Genomic DNA, 21,008 nt, shown 5'->3' on the forward strand with positions numbered 1-21,008 from the left:
CACTTGCAAGGTTATCAGACTTGATAGTCTACTCATACTTGTGGGAGCCCTATTAACCCGACTCGTAAACCCGACTTGTAGACTCGTAAGAGTCTACTTCAGATAAAAAATTTAACAAAAAATAATAATTCATGATACCAAATCCATAATATTGAAATAAACAAGTTCATACACCAACAAAATAACTAAAACAACACAAATGTTATCAAGTTTAAAAGTCTCATTCATCTAATCCTCTAAGGAAATCATCTCCAAGATCTTCATGATCATCTCCATCATCATCTTCATCACCATCTTCATCACCATCAACATCATCATCAAAAACTATATTATCAAAATCAGATGCATCTAGAATTGAATCATTTAAACTTGTTCCTCCATCTAAGTCAACATTCACACCATCACCTTCAACTTGAGTTTGCTCAAGCTCAACAACATCATCTCCTTCTTCAGTTATCCATTCATTATCGGACTCGATGTCTTCAAATGGGAGAGCAACAAATCTTCTAATTTGTTTGTTTCTCAACTTTGAGTTATACATTACAAAAACCAAGTCATTCATTTTCTTCTGGTGCAAACGGTTTCTTCTTTTTGTATGAACCTATAATTAAATATGAAAATTTTGTCAATATATAAATCAAATCAAGAAAAACCTTAAATAACTTCAAGAACTTGAATTACCATTTCAAATGAGCTCCAATTACGCTCACACACTGAAGAACTACAAGTTAAACTCAAAACTCAAACAACAAACCTCTTTAGTTCTGAAGTTCTATCCCCAAACATCTCCCACCAATCTCCACGTAACATTCCTTTCCTACTCAGCTATGCATTTTCCAAAGAAAATGTTCCTCTTGAATAGTGAAAATCAGTAAGTTGCAAATTGATTTGTGTCCTTTCTGCAACATCTTTAACCAATCTTTTCATGCATATGTACAACCCCTCCTTCACCTCAGCATCATCATTTCTAAAGTTTGGTTTATAGGCAATTGGGGGTTTAGATAATAGGCAGTTGCATGCAAATGCCTATGAAGCTGATTATTCCACCTCTGATCAATGATTTTCCAAACAGGTTCATAACTACATACCAATTATGTTATATTAGAAATAATTAAACAAATAAATAAGTATTTGAATTTAAAATGGAAGAAAGTTAGAAATGTTACCTTTTCTTGATATTATTAAAGTTGTTTTTAATCTTCTCTTCGGCACAATCCATCTCCTCATATATAAATCTCATTGCGGGTTTTACATCTGAATCTACCAATCGAAGGACCACCATAAGAGGGGCAACAACTTTTAAACATATAGTTACATTCTTCCAAAATCGACTATCTAATACCACATTTTGAACTTTCTTCCCTTCCTGTGAAATTCCAAACTTCCTTATTTTCCATTCTTCAAAGTTAAACATGGTCATCAATGATGTTTTCATTTCATACAAACAAGCTAGAGTCAAGTATGATGTGGCAAATCTAGTCATTCCAGGCCTTATCAAGTCCCTTCCATTTGTAAACTTTTTCAAAATGGTAATTAGCATTGCTCTACCATAAATGTAGGTAGTGATCCTTCTTCCCTTCTTGATAGTAGTTTCATGGACCTTTAATTGCTTCTCAAAATCTTCAAAGATTAAATCAATACAATGGGTAGCACATGGAGTCCAATATAAGTGCTCCCTTTTTTGCATCAACAATTCTCCAGTTGCCTTGAAATCTACAGCATTATCAGTAACTATTTGCACTACGTTTTCCTCACCAACAAATTATACTGCATCATCCAACATTTTAAATACTTTTTATGCAGTTTTTTAGATGTTATAGGTATCTAATGAATAGAGAAACACAGTTCTTTTAGGATTGTTCACCAAAAAATTACAAATTGAACGTATTTTCTTGTCTATCCATCCATCAAACATAATGGTACAACCTATTCTCTTCCAATCTTCCTTATACTCTTCAAGTTCTATATCAATTGTGTCCACAACTTGCTTCAGAAGCTTCTCTCTAATATCATGATATGTTGGAGGTTTATAGCCAACACCACATCTATTAATCATGTCACATATCTTTGCAAAAGTTGGATTTCTAATAACATTGAATGGGATGGCACTTGTGTAGAAAAATTCAGCAATTTGAGCATCAATTTTTTTCCTTATCACCTCTCTTGTATATTTGATTCAGAGTAGCTTGAGCATTATCAGGAGATGTAGATTTACTTTTAAACATCATGCTAGTGATACTTTCACTCTCTTCCTCACCATCAGTTTGTCCAAAACTATTGAACTTTCTTTTCTTCAATGAGGCATCTTTAGCTTCCGAGACAACTTTCAACATTAAAACTTTGATTTCTTCTGGTACTGATACACAAGGTTCAGAGTCATATCTTGTTCCAGCAAGATGATGTTTGAATCTAAAAATTCCTCCATTAAATATTTTTTAGCAATAATAACATTTCATTTTTTTCCCTTCCCTAAAGCATCAGTTTCATGCTTCCATCCAATATTTGTTCTATTTCCTGCAACATTCTTACTTCTATGTGGTAGTGGTGGAAATGTTGAATTTGAATCACTTCCAAACATCTTACAATGTGCAAAAAAAAATTAAACAAAATAATCAATTAGGCAAAATTTTAAAAAAATTCCAATCTGCCCTAAAATTAAAAAAAAAACAAATATGCCCAAAAAGCTAAAAAAAATCAATTTGTCCTAAATCCAATCACCAAAAACCCCAACCCTTTTTTTAAAAGTCCCAACCTAATTTAACAAACCCTAATCAAAAACTCAACTTGTCCTAACCCTAAAAGTCATCGTAGCAGCAAGCACGACGTACCTGGTTGAGGCGACGACTGCGCGATGCATTGCGACTAGGATGCGCGACGCGATGTGGTGCAGCGAGGATGTGCAGCGCGACAAGCTGCACGATGCTACGGGCGGCGCGGTGCAGTGTGACGAGATGCTTAGACGATGGTGGCAGAGAAGAAGATGGCATAGTGAGAAGAATGGAGCCAGGTTAAAAAAACCTAAAAACTAACCTAATCAGAATAAAACGCATCGTTTTGGGTTTTTTTGTGCAACTCGGTGACTCGACCTTAGACTCACGAGTTTGGCCGAGTTTGACGGAGTCAACTCTGAGTTTGCTTCCGAGTTGACTCGGCAACCTACACCTGACCCTTAAACTCGTAAGGGTTTACGAGTTAACCCTAGAGTTTGATAACCTTGGTCACTTGTTTATGGTATGTAAATATCTCTATATTGTAAATCTTATTATTCTTTTTTCTAATATATGTTGTGACCATATTTTCTTTAGAGCATTACAACCTCACCCACTTCACTAGACTCCATTGTTTGAGCGATGACCAAAGAGAATTTATTTGACATATCTCTCGCTCAATATATACATCATAGCTTGATTGAGAAGGTTTATTGCTTGAGTGTCTGCTTACTCACTCAAGCAATAATACTTCGTACCTAAGCTCACTGCAAGAAACAATTATAGTAGAGTCCTCGAAAGAGCGACGCAAAGAGCAAGAGAAACGCTACATGGGATTAATGTGGGTTTAGCGTCCCAATAGAAATGAAAGTTAATCTTGTAGTGGTTATGCATTAGAGACAGTTTTCAATGAGACATAAATTTACAAGGTAGTGTTGGCAAAGCCTACATAAAAAAATACATTTTTTAACTATAGCGTAGGTTTGAGGGACACTAAAATGAATATAAAATTAAATAATTATTAAGAAGTAAACTTTAAGTCTAATTCAACCTCATAAAATCGGCTTATAATGTGAGGTTTGCATCCACTTATATACTATGAAATGTTCTAATCTTTAGTCGATGTGGGATCTCCAACACACCCCCCTCACGACGAGGCTACCAACTCGTGCGTGAGACTATATATTATGGGTGGTTCGATAACGGTCTAATAGCGAGTGGCTTAATAAGCCCAACAAACAATCGCTAGGATAGGCTCGAAATTACTCTGATACCATATTAAAAAGTGAACTTTAAGCCTAACTCAACCTCATAAAATCGACTTACAAGATGAGGTTTGCACCCACTTATATACTATGAAATGTATTAATCTCTAGTCGATGTGGGATCTCCAACAATAATTAAACTTGGTGTCGTCGTTGGGATCACTACGTGAGAAAGCAAATGTGAGTAAATTGTCGCCATTTGAGACACTACCTGGGAAATAACTATGATTAAAATGAACTTAAGGAGAGCGAAATGGCCACGAGGACAAAAACGATAAGTGAAATTAAGGAGAGCGAAATAGCCACGAAGAAGGCGTAGGGTTTTTGGGAGGAATTTTGAGATTATGAGTTTGAAAGTGTGAGACAAAAATGAGAAATTGAAAGTGTGAGAAAATGAAAATGTGAGAAAAAAATGTTTTAATGTTTTATTTTTTTCTCATTAAATAACTTAGCGTGGGCTAAGGTGACAATAAACGTCCACATCACCTTAGTGTCACATTGACCTACGCTAAATGTAATAAAATATTAATTTGCATCCACTTTGTGTCCCCATTCTCGACGGAGTATCATTTTGCAACTTATTTTTTTATTGCATCTACTTTGTGTCTCCATTTTATACGCTAACTTATTATTATTATTTTAACAATTTTTAACTTGTATCCACTTGTGTCCCCATTCTAGACTCAACATTATTCTATCACTTAATTTTTTTTCATTGTATCTACTTTGTGTCCTCATTCTAGACGTTAACTTATTATTATTATTATTATTATTATTATTATTATTTTAATATTTTTTTAGTGTGAGTTAAAGGTCTCCATTGTGAACACAATATTTGACATTTACTTTTGTGTCCAACTTGAGTAGAATTCACCCATGCTAGTGACTTCTTTTTTTATATCCCTCACTTTCTCTTGGCAACTAAAATGGATTTTTCTTATAGTGGTTGATAGTCCTCATTTGAGCATCACTTGAGGGATAACTTGACGCTGAAGCAAAATATATAGAAACAACAATCTTCATATATTTTCAAAACATATTTTCAAGAAATCTCTAACCAGTTTATCTACTCCAAGAAATCTCTAACCAGTTTATCTACTCCAAGAAGCTTAAAATGCATATTTTCACTCCTATAATAAACATTTTGCCTACTATAACTAGTTTTTTATTTTATTTTGGCCATTTAAATCAAGTTCAAAACCACAACTTAGGAAACCAAAGTCTTTTCAAACATTTCAATATACAATCTCGATAAATCCAATACTAATAACATTCAACAACCTTTCTACAATCATAATAAAATTCAGTTATAATTCAAAATAGTCTCCATTAATTGGCATATTCTTATTTTTTTTAGCAATAAAAAAAGAGAAATTGAAATTGTACTACACTCTCAAGAACCTAATAATGAGATATAATAACATTTTTTAACTAACAGAACTAGTGAACTTGTGAGATACTGTTATGCATAAAGTGAACAAAATTAATGATAAATGGTTTAAAACAAATGAAGACTTATTTAAATTGAATTTTGATCAATGGTAAAAGTGTTTGGAAAAGAATAAAAATAACTTCGAAATTTTAAAGAGATAGTAAAAGAAAAAAAAAAGAATTAAGGGATAAAGAACAACACAAAAAGGGGAAAAAATAAAAGAAGGAAGTAGGAAACTTTTCATAATATACCTATTAAAGTAAAAGAAAAGAAATAATAATTCTTTTTGTAATATTTTGTAAATTGAGATAATATTTTTTCTTAAGAAAATTTAGTTTAATGACAAGAAACAAAACGAAATAAAAAAAAAGGAAAATATTGTTGTGCGAGCATTTATTGATTCCTTTTATATTTAGTTATATTTATATGATGATACGAAAATTCAAATAATTTTAGTATAACATTCTCACAATGGTATTCAAATACATGTTTATATTAAATTTTTTCATTAATAAATTAAATGTCAAAACTGAAAATATAACTTTTTGGAATAGGGTGTCTCAACCAAAAAGAAATAAACAACTCCCAATCGAAATATATATCACATTATTCTCAAATAAAATAGGTCCACAACAAAGAAGAAAGATTATTAAGGTATAACTACGAATTAGACAAAAATAAGACAAGACCCAAGGTACAAATATTAAAAAAATATCAACTAATTAATTTTCACAAATACAAATTTAAAATAATATTTATATAAACAATACTTTTTAAATCAAAATTAAACAATAATATAATTTTTACATTATTAATTAGTATATCTAGATTAAATTCATATAAATTTGGACTGCACGATGCAACTGTTATTTTCCTATGTTTTGTCATTATTTTCCCTATGTAAACGTTGTGAAAGTGAAATTGTTACTATCTTTTTTATAAAGCTTCAATAATTGAGCAATGATTGTGAGAATACTGATGAAAACGACACATTTTTGTGCTAAAAATATTAGTCACTTTTTCTCTCTCATTGTACTAAACGACATTATTAGTGAGAGATGTGACAGAGAAAGGTATGATGTGGAAAATCAGACACTGTAACAAAGAATTTACGGTAATAACATGTTTCTATAAAAACTATTTATTAAATTATAACTAAGTTATATAATGCTAAAAGTTTAAGTTATCATTTATTTTACAACACTGAATTATTTATTTATTCACATTTTTATTCTCGTATATATACAACATATAATTATTTTTTAATGCATTTTTCCAAGAAGATAAGTGATTTAATTATGATAGTAGTAAGAAAAAGTGTAGGCAAACCTTTAAATTATTTATAATCTTGGAATATTTCCTAAAACATTACTCTTGGAAAATGTACACAGTTATATATAGTTGTAAATATGTAATGTACTTAAACATTCACTCATAATAGTATTTTAATAATATAAAGTTATATTATAATTAGATTCATTGTCTTAAAAACACATATTAGGAAATATTACTGATCCAGCGAATATGAAAAGTTCTATTCTTATAAATGGTAAGTAATTCCTCTTTTAATTTTGAAAAATAAGTACTTAGAAAAAGGATAATATTTTAAAAAAATATGACTGTTATGAATATTTTTGTTATATTATGAATTATTTTTTATGATTATTTATTAATATTATTTATAAACTATTTTACAAATTTTATTAATAATAAAAATTATTTCAGACAATTAATTATTTTAGTTTCTAAAATTAATTTATATGTAATGAGATTTTTTAATGATATATGATTATTCTTAATTTAATATTTAATTTTCTTGTCATAGTTATGAACTTATCCAATCTTGAAAACTTAAATTTTTAGCTCTTTATATTAAAAAAATAATTATTTAATTAGGATATTAGATGTTGAAACATTTAGATGCAATAGGTCTCAATGATGTCATTAAAAAAGAAATTATGTATTTGAATAAATTAAGACTAAATTTATGATTTTTCTTTGTCACCACCTTCCTGAAGGGTTAAAATTTGAATATATTCTTATTTTATGGAGAAATTTAAAAGAAAGATAGGACCACCAAGAAACTATAATTCTGCCAAAAGCTCGTTAAGTTTGGATGCATTTATTGTTGCAGTAGGACTTTAAAACTATTAGTGAATATAATTCTACAATGTTTAGAATTACCTTCTATAATTAAAAATTTATAGAAGAAAAAAATAATAATGAAGATATGTTAGAGAAGACATTCTCCACTTTCATGCAACTAATTTGCTCCTATAACAATATCGTAAAAAACGTTTTAAATAATATTTAAATTAATTTTATATATTTTTATGATTGAACAAAATAATTAATTTTAAATGAAAAGTCATTATGCATGTATCATTAGTTTTGCTCCATTCTTATAAGTGAATGTAGATTATCTCATTTTGATCCTCATATAAATATGAACTAGAAGTTTAAAAGATAATTTATCTATAAAGATTAAAAAATCAATGACAAGATCAGTTTGATGACATAAAAATGATAACTAAATAACATATTCCAATTGTTAATGTCTGAATAGACTTATCACTTGGACAATCTAATATAACAAACAAGTCAAGGAACTTAAAAGTAAGAAGATTCAATTAAGGAGTTGAAAGTTTCAAATGATTCATTTGATGAGGTGGAAATTCCAAACGATTCCTTGAACATAAGATATGATTTGGAGAACTTTTAATACCTTAAAATTGTTGAAAATGATGACGTTATTGTTGGATAAAATAAAATAGCATGGATCCAAAATAAAGTCATTGTTGAATAACACAAATAATGGAGAACTACAATGTCCATTGGAGATTGTCAACAAATAAATGTTGACCAAAATGGAAATTGTAATTAAAGTAGAATTTGATTTGTTTATTAAGCAAAAGATTTTTGAACTTGCAAGAAACCTAAGGATGTAAAAACTAATTGGGTATAGATGGGCTTTGTGCAAAAATCAAATGAGAACGGTCAAATTCTTATATATAAAACACGATTAGTTGTTCAATGTTTTTCACAAAAACTTGGCATTACTTTTAAAGAGACATATTCACTTATATTGGATGCAATTTTGATATTTGATTACTCTAGTTGCAAAGAAATGTTCGAATTTACATTGAATGGATGTTGTCACGACCTAATTATACGACTATCTTGAAAATGACATTGAAATGAAATCTATTGAAGGATTTAATTTATTCAACAATGCAAATTTTGAAAGGATTATTTAATCAAATTGAACAAGTTCCTTTATGGATTAAAGTAATTTGGACGCATTTCTTATAATCACTTCATTGAGCATTTGTCCTTATATTTATGTGAAAATATCAAAAAATCAATTTATCATAATTGTTATTTTTGTAGATGACATAAACATTATTGGAACTCCTATAGAGTTTACAAAGACAATTGATTACTTAAAGAAATAATTTGAGTTGAAAGACATGGGAAGGAATTTATTTATTTGAGATTACAAATTGAGTATTTAAATAAAGGTAATTCCATATATCAAGAGATTTACATAACACAAAGTGTTTAAGCATTCCTACAAAGATGAATTATATCCATTATGCACTTCAATTATTGTAAAGTCTCTAAATGTAGATAAAGATTCCTTTGGACCTTAAAAGAAGGATGAAGAACTTTTTGGTTCCAAAGTATCATATCTTAGTGTTATTGGAGCACAAATGTATCTTGCTTACTATACTCAACCTGATATAACATTTGTTGTAAATTTTTTAACAAGATATAATTTTTCACCTACAATAAGATATTGGATTAGGATAAATCATATGTTTTGTTATCTTAAGGATACTATGAATATAAACTTGTTTTATTCAAATATTTCAAAATCATATTTAATTGGTTATATAAATACAAATTATTTAACAGATTCTCGTAATGATCAATCACTAATACGATATTTATTCACATGTGGTGACATAATTTCATGACGATCTATGAAACAAACCATAATAACAACATTTTCTAATCATGTAAGAATTTTATTATTACATGAGGCAAGTCAAGAATATGTTTAGTTGATATTTGTAATTGAACATATGTAAGAATATTCTTAGATAAAATGATATCAATATTGTATATGAAGACTAACCATATTGTTCAATTGAAAAAATTATATACTAAAGAGTATACAACTAACCATATTCTTCCAGATTATTTTTAATTAGTGATCTTCATAAGAATGTTATAGAGGGTTTGCTCATGTGAAAATCTAGCAAATTTATTTACAAAATATTTTTCAAAAAAAACCTTTGAGCAACTGGTCACATCATTGGACTTTGTTATCTTAATGATGATAGTTTACAAGTTACGGAAGAATAAATAACACATTTATTGAAGAAAGATATACTCTTTTTTCTTCACTATTTTTTTTATCTGTAGTAAGAATTTAATGAGGCACATTCTTAATGCACGTTGATGAAGGGAACTATTATGAATTATTTTTGTGGTCTTAAGTAAGGCAATTTTTCCCTCTGCTATATCAATTCCAACATACAAATCTGGTATTGAAAATGACAAAAATGTATTTTTAATGACGAAAATAACCTTATATAAAAGGAGGATGTAAATAAAAACCTTTTATCCAGAAATATTCTGGATTTTAATTTCGGAAACACATTTTTAAATTTCAGAAATTTTCATCAGAAATGTATTTTTAATTTTGTATTCTGGATTTCTTTTCCAGAATGTTTTTTTTTTTAAATTTTATTTATTATTCTGGATTTCCAAATTCAAAATAAGGGTAATTTTAGAAATTTGAAAAATGACAAGGTGCAGGTTAAAATTGCAGGAAGAAATTGCACTTAGATAATTTGTAAAGTTGTAATTTTTGAGTCTTTTGGTAGTTATACTACAATACACCAGGGCCTTAAGGTTTCTTTATCTTTATGTTGTGACGTTCAAAAAGCATTTTGGTGCCTATCCATTTACTAAGATATATTATCTTATAATCTTACGTTCATCCCTGGCACGATTTACATGACATATTATATATATATATATAACATCAATTTTATTCTTTGCTAATAAAATATCAAATAACTTCATATTAATATGAAATTTGGTATTTTAGTTTGAGTTCTGAAAAATATAATTCAATTAAAAAATATGAAACGATGTAGTTAATGATACATGTTATAGGAGTGTATTTTAATTTCTCGAAGTAAACAAATTAAACTCCAATTACAATAATGATTTCTTAAATGCGAAAATAAATTACCTTCAATTTTGCTGGAGCTGCTATAATAGTAAATTACACAGCCAAATAAATGTAATATCACACTATGGTGTTGATAAAATTCCACTAGTTTTCACAATCCACATAAAACATGCAGCTGAGTGCAATGTCTCCAAGTACACATTGCTAAGGATTCTAAATGCAAAATTGTATAAATATTTACGTACTAGTATAGTAGAGTCTAGTAGTATACCTTATTACAACATCTACGTACGGAGAAGGCAACTAAGATTAAGGTATGGTAAGGGGTTGGGATTGGCACTATTATATGAAAAAGATAAAAAAAAATTCAGAGACCCCTTTTTGCTTTGAGTAAGGTCTCTATTGATAAAGAATATAGGTGATGTTAGGATCTAAAATGTGGATTTTATTTCCACAGCTTTACATAGTTGTCAAAACTTGCAGAGGCAACCATTCCAGTGACAGAAGACTGAGCCATGCAAGATACTACATTTTCATGTGCAAGGATTGTCATGCTTTTGTTCTCGCTCATGTTCCATAACTCTAAGCACTGCAAGACCACAAGGAAAAAATATATATTAGTAAATTAGCCGCTGATTAACACATTATGATTGAAGACCAATGTTAATTATCACAGTAAATGAGAAGTGTGGTTACACGTCTAACAAAACTTCTCAAGGTAAACCTTTTCTCTTTTTTTTTTTTACTTCTAATCATTTGAGACTAAAAAAACATATTTTCAGGATTTAGCTGCCCTGAGAAATGATGTTATAGCTGGTGCATGGAAGACATATGACTCAATTTAAGGAAGTGAAGGGAACGAAACCAGAAGATTTAGTGTTAATGATGTGATTATAAGAGTCAGAGGAAGACAAAGAAAGTTTGGAACTATGAAGACCATAAATAAATGGATTTATTGAATTTCTGGCTTTTGATGGAGCCTAATGATATTTTTGTTATCCATGAGGCCAAACCCAGTGTAGTGGGATGTTTTTCCATGGTCTGATGCATTCAAGTCCAAAAGAATGGTTTTTGAATCCATGTGTTTATTACAAGTTGCAACAGGTAATGAACAAAAGCTTACCGAATATCCTCCAATCACCAACAAAGTTGAATAACTTGGATGAAAAACACAGGAATGAAATTGGCTTCCAGTGGAGGTGATCTCTTGAATGCATTCTCCTGAGTTCAAACTCCAAATCTTTACCATATTAAGACTCACAGATGCCAAGGCTTCACCATTCCCATCCCAGCAAATATAGTTCACTGGTTCAGGATGACCCTACAAAGACAAAATGATTTAATTCAAACTACAAAAATCCATCAAAGATGCAAACTTCCAAATAAGATCGTAATGTTCCATAACAAATCTTCAGTTCCTCCAACAAATTATTGCGTCTCATCTGCTTTCTGATTTTCCAAGTAAATTTTTTTCATCTATACTGTAAAATAGATAATTATAACTGACGACCATAAAAATAGAAAGAGGAGAAGAGAGAAAATAGAACAAACTCCATCAAATAATTAGATATTAGCATATGAAACTTGTATAACATAAGCAACCCTTAATTTATTAAGGATGGGTTTAAAATTCATCCCTTTGTGATTATACAATTTGAATAATCTTTGTTTAAAACAGATTACATTACAATACTACATTATAGATACGCAAGCAAATATGCATATAGATTTTACCTGCAGGGAGTACATTTTTGTGTCAGTTTCAACATCAAAAATTGACACTCCTTTATCAGAAGGTGCTGCTAGGAACTGCCCCAATCTAGGCTGAAACCTCACTTGTGTATTACCTCCCTAAACAATGGTGAGAAAAATATCAGAGACACGTCACAAAATATTCAGAGGAAATGGTAAAATGTGTTTACTCAACAAAAATATTAAGAGCAAATGATATAATGCGTTTACTCAACAAAAATATTCAGAGGAAATGATATAATGCATTTACTCAACAAACCTTAGTTACACGGGAGCAGTTGGGCGAATTAATATTCCAATACCGAATTTCATTTTCTCCATCACAGAAACAGAAAAGTTCAGTCTTCTTAGGATGGAAATCAAGAGACATTATAGCTGAAGAGTGCCCACTATATTCTTGTACACAACGGGTAGGCTGTGCATTGAAAGAAAGAAAGAAAATAGTTAATTGCAGCTAGTAGAATATAAATTGCAAACGCAAGGAACAAGGCCTGAAGCAGCTAGAATATAGTTACAAGTTTTAAAAATCCTATGTATAAGCTACACATAATTTATAGTAAAACAGGAAAAAGTCCATTACATTGGTTGTGTCCCATAACCGCACAGATTTATCCATTGAGGCAGTTGCCAACTGAAGTGAATTTGGTCTAAAACGGACATCTGTAATAACTGCTTTGTGTTCTGCAGGACTGTTCTCTGTCTGTAAAGTGTCCATGCTCCAGAAGACAACCTAATGAATACATCCCCACATAAAAGAAACATAGAATGAATATTTTGCTCACAGCAGTTGTTTGGAAATTAGCCAAATAGTAGAGACCAATCAGCATAATCCTATTATCTATATAATAGAAAAAGATAATTCACAAGAAAAAAAATTATAATATTCACCACCAAATGTTCCTTGAATGAGGCACACGCACACTATCATTATTATTCAAGTGAATTTACCTTCATGTCATCTCCAGCACTGGCAAGCCACTTTCCATCAGAAGAAAAGTGACAACAAGTAACCTTGCTGTTCCTTGATCTAATGCTACCAAATTCTGCAAAGGTGAAACCTGAAATGAAAAATGAAGTTAGTGATACTTTCCAGTAATACTTAGATAGAGAAGAGAGCCATATATAAAGATTACCTTTTGAAGACTCTTTCTGTTGCTCGGCCGGGCTTTGTTTCACTGCTCCATAGAGATTTCCACCATCTCCGCCATCATTTGATAGAAAGGATTCTACATTATCATCTAAGGCATCAACATCTCCAAATCGTTCCATGTCCTCCTGGTTTATGAAACGATAGTGTCCAGAGCTCAAAAAAGTCAAGCTTATTAACTCAGTATCGCAAAACGTGGACACTCGTATTCTCATCAAGATTAATGGTTATTGTGACAGTATATAAACAGTGTTCTAGTTAGTTTCGGTTCTGTGCAACTGATAACAACAAAATAACAACTAATGACAGCTATTAATATATTAGAATCTGATTGGAAGTTATGATCCAGTTAATTCTGCAATAACTTGATGTATCTTAGTCTACTAATAGATTCTACTTCTTTTACTCATGTGATTGACTAATAACAAAACATCATGCAGATTTTCCTTTCTCTCTCTCTCTCTCTGAACTGTTTTTATATTCTACTTGTTTGCTGCAATCTCAATAGCTAGCTAAATAGAAGTTTTCAACGTATTACTACTGAAATAAACAAATGTAATGATAGGTCAGAGAGCTGCAAGTACAAAGTAAAAACATATGCCATACAGGTCAACAATCAAGATAAGCACAACAAATGTGAAAAGAATACATAATTTATATGATCACACAAACACATAAATAAACTAAAATTATTGACAAAACTTACCAGTAAATTTGACGATGATGCAAGGCCTCCTGTTGCCTCTGTACCATACATCAGCATGCTCTTTTGCACATTGTTAACATGCTGCATGTTGTTTGCTGTATTTAATCCATCACCAGGTGTATGAGTTGATGGTGGTGAATTAGGTGAAGGAACAGCAGTGTTACCAGTACCAGTGCTATTGGCAGCTCCAGAATGTTGTTTTCTTTTTCTGTTATTCTGATGTCAAAGCAGAAACACTATGTTAATTAGCTTTAAAATTGAGACAAATTTTGGGTGGGACAGTTGGTCAAATTCCACATAAGAAAAAAGTAAGACATTAAGCACAACCTGCTGCAGTTGATGTTGCTGTAATTGTTCCTGCTGTTGAGATAATGAATGTTGTGACTGAGCCATCTTCATCTGCCACATCCATTAAAGATAAAACCAAAAGGGAATATTAAAATTGATCTTCAATTGTGTACTCAGTTTCCATTTGTATTATACAAGGCAAATACAATATAAAACATTGATTATGTTGGAAAGAGTTATAGTGAAGTCATTAGGAATGATGTATCAATCTAAAGATTGGAATCATATGAAATATTTTAATTTTTTATTATGGCTTTTAAGAATAAGATGTACTAATTCCTCTATTTGTTTATGTCTAGTGGGATAAGGCTATGTTTTTGCATGTATAGAACTATCAACTACCAAGGAAGCTTCCACTCAAGCAATTCTTAGAACTTCAGTTTAATTTTTGCAAGTCTATTCTTAAAAGTTTTCCACAAGTGCTGCACATTGAATTGAAAAATATTATACATGTTAACCAAATATTGATGTTTTAAATTCTAATTGACATTTTAAATTTTTTTAAAAAGCTAGTCCAACCTTAGGTGAATCAGACTGCATTTGGGAGCAAATAGATCCATCATTTCTGCTAGACTGACCATCCTTTGCACTTAAGCTACCTCGAGGAAGACCAGAAAGCCTACGAGGATCCATGTCACCATAACTAGAATTTCCAAGGTTATTCTGTGTCAAGACATGTTGCTGTTGTGATGACATAACAAATTGGTTCGGGGTTGTCAAATTGGGCTTTGGAACTTGTACACCCAAATTAGGCCTTAGTTGATCAATTCCCTGTAAAGGAAATAATTGGTCTATAATTCCACTCTCAAGGAGTTCAACAGATAAAGAGAAACAGCATTTATGAAGATACCATTCAACTTACAGATGCTAGAGGCCAACCCTTCAATGGAAGACCTGTAACTCCTTGATTTAATCCTGAAAGATAATTTAATAAACAAAATCATAACAGTCAATAGAAAGATTCCACCATGTCTATATTCTGCACTGTATATGGAAGACAAATTTAAGTAGCAGTATCTAACAAGGCCATGAGGAATATCTCTGCAAGGGATTAATATTGAAACTACAAATAAAACCCACACTACCTATGCATGGTTGAATCCATTGCAAGGTTAAAAAGCTTACATTTCCAATGAAGAATTTCTTTCATCACTAAAGAAGATAATTGGGTATCATAATTTTAAACTTGAGAAAAACGATTATTAAGGAAAACAACAGGAAAGAAAAGTATCTTTCATTTTTCACCACTGAAAACATGTCACATGATGCAGCAGCACCGTGGCCTTCTAAACCACAGCAATGCATAGAAGAAAAAGAGAGTGATGATGAAGACAGAGAAAGGACTGGAACACAGAAAGTTAATTATGAAGACGGAAAGTTAATATTATTCATACATAGTCATTAAGGTAGAAATTTGATGTAACAACATGAAGGTGGCACGTTGGTAATACCTGCATTGCCTAGCCCTGATTTTGATTGTAAAATTGCTTGCCGATAAACTGATGTATCCATAGGCACACTCTTTGGAGGGGCACCTAAATTAACTTCGGCTTTGATGTCCTGTAAATTTAATTTATCAAGGTACTTGTCACAGGTAGAAGTGAAAATAGTAGAAAAAGCACGAGAAATGGCTAACTTAGAATATGGTTGAAGTAGTTACAGTGTTCAAAGGAGTTCGCCCAGGAATTTGCTGCAATGCAGTTGACATATTCCCTGAATTTCCATGAACCAATTGGCTGAGGCAGCAAAAAGAATCCAAAACATTAGCAGCCCAATCCAAGTTGTTAAGATCCAGTTTTAAAAGTAGCACTCTAACCCACAGTAACCAAAAACTTAAGTAAATTTATTTACCTTTGATGACTAGCTGCTGATTTGAGTAAGGCCATCCTATTAGCATCCATAAGAGTTGGAGATGCCTCTGAATCCATTGGTTGGGGGTGTTTCATTCGATCTTCATACATTTTCATTGCCAACACACTTGCTGGTTGCTGCCCCAACATTCCTTCCGTGTTCATAGCATTTATGGAACTACCAAGGGCAGGATGATTAGGATCTCTTCGCTGTAACTGTGCATTGCGTTGCTGCATTAGTTGCATTTGCTGCATTTGAAGTTGTTGTTCTTTAGCTTTTGTTTGCTGTGTCTACCAACATGCAAATATATATTCAGTTTGCTAACAATAATAACTAAGGAACAGAAAAAACATAGATTCAACATGATAAGACCACCTCAATGTAAGCCGCAGCAGCCTCAGAATGTTTCTCATTTGTCCTTGAGATGAAGATGTCCCAAAAGACAGACCACCACTCGTAAAGAAATCCTCCAGGTGCATCAATAGCTGTCAAGGACCAAACAATACAACTCAAACATACACTCCATTGTTCCACTGCCTTCAACATATATACTATCATTAACTAACAATAATGTCCCCTGTGTTTGAACAACAACGTTTAAACAAAGCTGAGATTTTCCAAGGTAAGAGAAAGGAAAAAGCACAAGCTCAAAGGATAAGTTGATCTACGAGAGAAACCAATTCTCTACTGTTCTCGACAAGGAGGAAGAAAAAAAATGAGAAAGAAAGAAATAGGAAAGGTGTAAATAAAAGGGGAATAGAGTAGAAAAAGCCCTTGTTTGGATCGATAGAAATAAAAACAAAAAGTGAAAAATTTTCTCCCTAACTTTTTAGATAAGTGAAAAGAAATGTATAAATGATATAAAAAACTAAACAAATTAAAAAATTCTTTAAATGAATGTAAGTAAAATACACTATCAATATATAATTTTTGTACACTATCAACTCATCTTAGATTGTAATATTATTGAAAATCATTGTCTATTATGATAATTACCTTCTTGTTCTTTACCAATCCTCCCCAGGATACAACCCTGGTAAGATTACTATTGGCCACAGCATTTTCCTTCCATGTATAGAACACAATTCTTCAATGTTATCAAATTGATATTTGAATCAAGAATTGCAAAACAATTTTTTGAATCACAATTCATGATTTTGTATCGAATTGTATGATACGAAATTACATAGATTAATTCATGTATAATAAGATACAAAGTAATTTAAGATTTATCTTGTGATACATATAAGTAGAGATAACAAAACGTACCAAATCATAGGATTCTATTAAATATGCAATTCATACCCAAAACTCAAATTTGGACCATTGGATAACCTGGAACAACCCCACAGTAATTAATCTAAGTCCCAGTGACTATGATAACTACTTTAAAATTCATACTTAAGATGATATCTTACTAGATGATAGTATAAATTTTTGTACCGTATATCAAAAGTAAACTCTTAATAATATTATCTTTTTCTTGATATAAAATTATTTTATATGTTAATGTTATAAACGTTATTAAATTTTTCAAACATTTAAAAGCAAAAAGAAAAATAATGCACTGCCCCTTCTTCCTTCCCATTTCGCAGTAGTTATTGGAGAAATTCTTCTTGATGTGGCCCCACTCCAAAATTTCTCTTTGCCCTGTATTTACAAATCCAATATATTTCCTTTTCCCCTAGTTTCCCACAAACAAACACACCGTACATGTTTAACAAAGAAACCCAACCCCTAAAGCAATGAAATATAGACTAATAATAAACTATCCCCCCAAAAACAAGACAAACATTTTGACCCAATTCATACAATGACCATGGTGGTAAGGCAAAACATTAACATTGTAAAAAATAATCAGCAATCTTACCTACTGGATCCGTGGCAACTTTTCCTTCTGCGACAAAAGCTTTCGCAGTGGCATGTAATTTTCTTTTCATTAAATAATCATAAATATAAACATCAAGCCTGCAGAATAACATAAGAAAAAAATAGGGAAGCAAATAAACAAACAAGTCAGGATCAAAGCATAAAATGGAGAAATAATAATAATTATAATTATAATTAAACAAAAACAGGGCAAGAATAAAGCAAGAGACAACATACATTTTATCAGCTTCCCAATTACTCTGATTCTGAGCCATAGTAGGCTTCATCAGGACAAACCCAATTCCAAGAGACTAGAGATCTTCTCTGTAAAGAAGGAAAACTTAATTTAGGGAACCTTAAATATAAAAATAACTCATAATACAAGCAATCACGCTCCATTCATTTTTTCCTTGTTCAATTCAACCTTCTAAATGCCACCGTGAATTGAACTCTCAATTGTTGACAATTTTTATTTCCTTTCCTTCTAATTCCCTCTTATTCTCAAAAACGGCACAGACCAAAGAAAAGTCCGCAGTCAAATTCAACTCTCCCAATTGAACCAGAAAGAGATAAAAGGAGCATACCAGTCTCTCGGATCAAAGCTTAAACCACCGCCCCAGAAGTTATCCACGACACAAAAACCTGTCACGAGCAAGGAAAATTCAGAATTGAGCGAAAATAAAAGGCATGACGCAATTCAATTCAAGGGTGACCCATAAAAAAACACGTATTTTTATTAATTTATTTCACGTTCTTGCAACCTTGAGACGGTGTTGGACTGAAACAAGACTGATCAGAACCTCTTACAGGAACGCGCGCAGAGGATAAGCTTGTGTGAGCCCAGAAAATCTTGGATTTTTGTGGAGAATAAACGCAGAAAAAAAAAGGAAAAAAGAGAAAAGAGAAAAGCGTGGAACTTGTTTGAGTGTGAGTGAAGTGCAACAACCACGCTTGAGTTTCGCACAAGTGGAGTGAGCATCGATGAAGAGATGAGAGATATTTATTAGAAGGTGGAAAGTTAGGTTATTTTTTAAATATTTGTACTACATACACAACAAATGTAAATTTATCATTTACATCTCTATCTATCTATAGTACTTTTTTATTTTATCATTTATATATTAAAAATTAAATAACTCTTACACATTTATATATAAAAAATTATTATTTACACATTTATATTATTACTATAAATTTATAGTTCATTTAATAAATATACATATATATTAGAAAATAAATAAAAAAATGACTACAGTTACTTATGTATTGTAACACGACAAAAATACATCTAATTATTACAATACAAATCCTACATGTTTATATACAAGTTTAGAGTTTTTCAAAACATTCATAATATATGATTAGGACTTCAAAATTTCAAATATTTATAATATAAGGTTCAAAACAATACTCTAAAGCCTTTCAAGCTCTCCTGCACCTGTATGATCATCATCTACTCGTGTACATAGTACCGTTATCGCAATTCAAACACAACAAGAAAAGTAAGGGTAAGTTAGTCCATTCAATCAAAAGAGTAAACCAAATTACATGGATCAATTTCTCAATCACAATCATTGGATTTCATTTCAATCCTAGTACTTTGATTTCATTTCAATTACACAGACTACACATGAAGTCATGTCTTCCGGAAGATTCATTAAGTATGTCCCTACCAGAGACTAACACCTAATCCATACATCAAGGATCAAGGTAAGTTCAAACATCGAATATTGAATGTCTACAGCAGGATCCGGTTGCATGAACTCCCTCATTAACTTCTCACCACCTGATTTCTTAGTTTATATGACTTAGATTATCAGTGAAACTAGAGGATCTCTGTTAAGCATAGACTTTTCATACTTAATGTCATCAAACAACAACTCGTATATTATCCCAAATGTATGACATCAATTTCATACAATTCTCATCATTAATATATAATACATATCATTCAATCACATAACATTTAAAAATTCATACCATTCAAGAACTTTTCCAACATAAAAAACAATATTTAACTTTCAAACTATTAAAATATAATATATATACATATTCACACAACATAAAATCAATTTTATCAAATAACATGCCTGCAAGAGAAGTTGAAACTTGGGACCACGTCCCTTCCACATTCAAATCTTCTAGCTTAGGGTACTATTAAAAATTAAAGTTAGCTTCCCTTACCTGAAATTTCTTATTCTGATGGAAATTCTACATCAAACAGGGGCATCACTCCAAAATTTAGGAACCTAAAGCAAGTTATCCAAACATTGCCAAATTTTAGTATGAGCTTAATCAAGTTCAGAGATACATTTTTCTCAACTGACCCCACTAAGATTGATGACTAGGTCATAGAGAAAAACAAATAATAAGGGATCTTTATAGTAAAAATAAACTTACTCTGTTTGAAAATCTGATCGGGTAGAAATGTACCCTAACTCCTCAGCTACAACATGGTGTGATCAGATTTTGTAATAGATGAGTTATGGGGGAGAAATTGAAGAGAGAAAGGAGAGAAGAGAAATTGGGAAAGAGAGAAAGAAAGTTACGTAAAGGAGGGGGATTTTGCTCGGCTTCTTTTCTTCTACTTTTTGTTTACGTTGTTACATTATCCCCACCTTCAAAAAATTTGTCCTCGAAAATTAGCTTACCAAGAAATATTAGGATATGATTATCTTATCTTCTCTTTTATTTTTCAAGTTGAATCACATCATATGGCAT

General features: G+C 31.1%; 2 protein-coding genes across 5 annotated transcripts; both read right to left on the bottom strand.

The window, feature by feature from the left end:
- Nucleotides 1-220: 220 nt before the first annotated feature.
- On the bottom strand, nucleotides 221-2,987 carry LOC137824708 (uncharacterized). Its single transcript, XM_068630379.1, has 7 exons — nucleotides 2,829-2,987; nucleotides 2,530-2,578; nucleotides 2,159-2,356; nucleotides 1,167-1,740; nucleotides 952-1,080; nucleotides 682-721; nucleotides 221-601 (listed from the first exon to the last, which is right to left on the bottom strand). Exons 1-7 carry the CDS (start codon nucleotides 2,985-2,987, stop codon nucleotides 221-223), a joined length of 1,530 nt encoding a protein of 509 aa, XP_068486480.1.
- A 7,733-nt stretch (nucleotides 2,988-10,720) lies between these two features.
- On the bottom strand, nucleotides 10,721-19,299 carry LOC137823483 (transcriptional corepressor LEUNIG_HOMOLOG-like). 4 transcript variants are annotated; one of them, XM_068628647.1, is made up of 19 exons: nucleotides 19,049-19,299; nucleotides 18,872-18,929; nucleotides 18,525-18,611; nucleotides 18,289-18,386; nucleotides 16,794-16,903; nucleotides 16,419-16,708; nucleotides 16,228-16,303; nucleotides 16,019-16,127; nucleotides 15,430-15,482; nucleotides 15,087-15,338; nucleotides 14,547-14,618; nucleotides 14,220-14,435; nucleotides 13,500-13,641; nucleotides 13,315-13,424; nucleotides 12,947-13,096; nucleotides 12,626-12,781; nucleotides 12,349-12,465; nucleotides 11,738-11,935; nucleotides 10,721-11,203 (listed from the first exon to the last, which is right to left on the bottom strand). In XM_068628647.1, exons 3-19 carry the CDS (start codon nucleotides 18,572-18,574, stop codon nucleotides 11,060-11,062), a joined length of 2,343 nt encoding a protein of 780 aa, XP_068484748.1. In that variant the 5' UTR covers nucleotides 18,575-18,611; nucleotides 18,872-18,929; nucleotides 19,049-19,299; the 3' UTR covers nucleotides 10,721-11,059. The 4 variants fall into 4 exon arrangements, with proteins under 4 accessions (XP_068484748.1, XP_068484747.1, XP_068484749.1 ...); XM_068628646.1 differs by having other exon boundaries at nucleotides 16,419-16,702; nucleotides 19,049-19,264; XM_068628648.1 differs by having other exon boundaries at nucleotides 16,419-16,702; nucleotides 19,095-19,260.
- Nucleotides 19,300-21,008: the final 1,709 nt, after the last annotated feature.

This window comes from Phaseolus vulgaris, chromosome 8 (genome assembly GCF_000499845.2).
Source record: "Phaseolus vulgaris cultivar G19833 chromosome 8, P. vulgaris v2.0, whole genome shotgun sequence".
In the NCBI taxonomy this organism is placed as follows: domain Eukaryota; kingdom Viridiplantae; phylum Streptophyta; class Magnoliopsida; order Fabales; family Fabaceae; genus Phaseolus; species Phaseolus vulgaris.

Coding starts and splice junctions, on each gene's coding strand:
- LOC137824708 (XM_068630379.1), bottom strand. CDS start 2,987: ATGCCATCTTCTTCTCTGCCACCATCGTCTAAGCATCTCGTCACACTG. Junction 2,357..2,529: donor TCCACCACTACCACATAGAA/GTAAGAATGTTG, acceptor CTTGTGTATCAG/TACCAGAAGAAATCAAAGTT. Junction 1,741..2,158: donor GAATCAAATATACAAGAGAG/GTGATAAGGAAA, acceptor AGGAAAACGTAG/TGCAAATAGTTACTGATAAT.
- LOC137823483 (XM_068628647.1), bottom strand. CDS start 18,574: ATGAAGCCTACTATGGCTCAGAATCAGAGTAATTGGGAAGCTGATAAA. Junction 16,709..16,793: donor CTGCTGCGGCTTACATTGAG/GTGGTCTTATCA, acceptor GCATGTTGGTAG/ACACAGCAAACAAAAGCTAA. Junction 12,466..12,625: donor ACTGCTCCCGTGTAACTAAG/GTTTGTTGAGTA, acceptor ACCATTGTTTAG/GGAGGTAATACACAAGTGAG.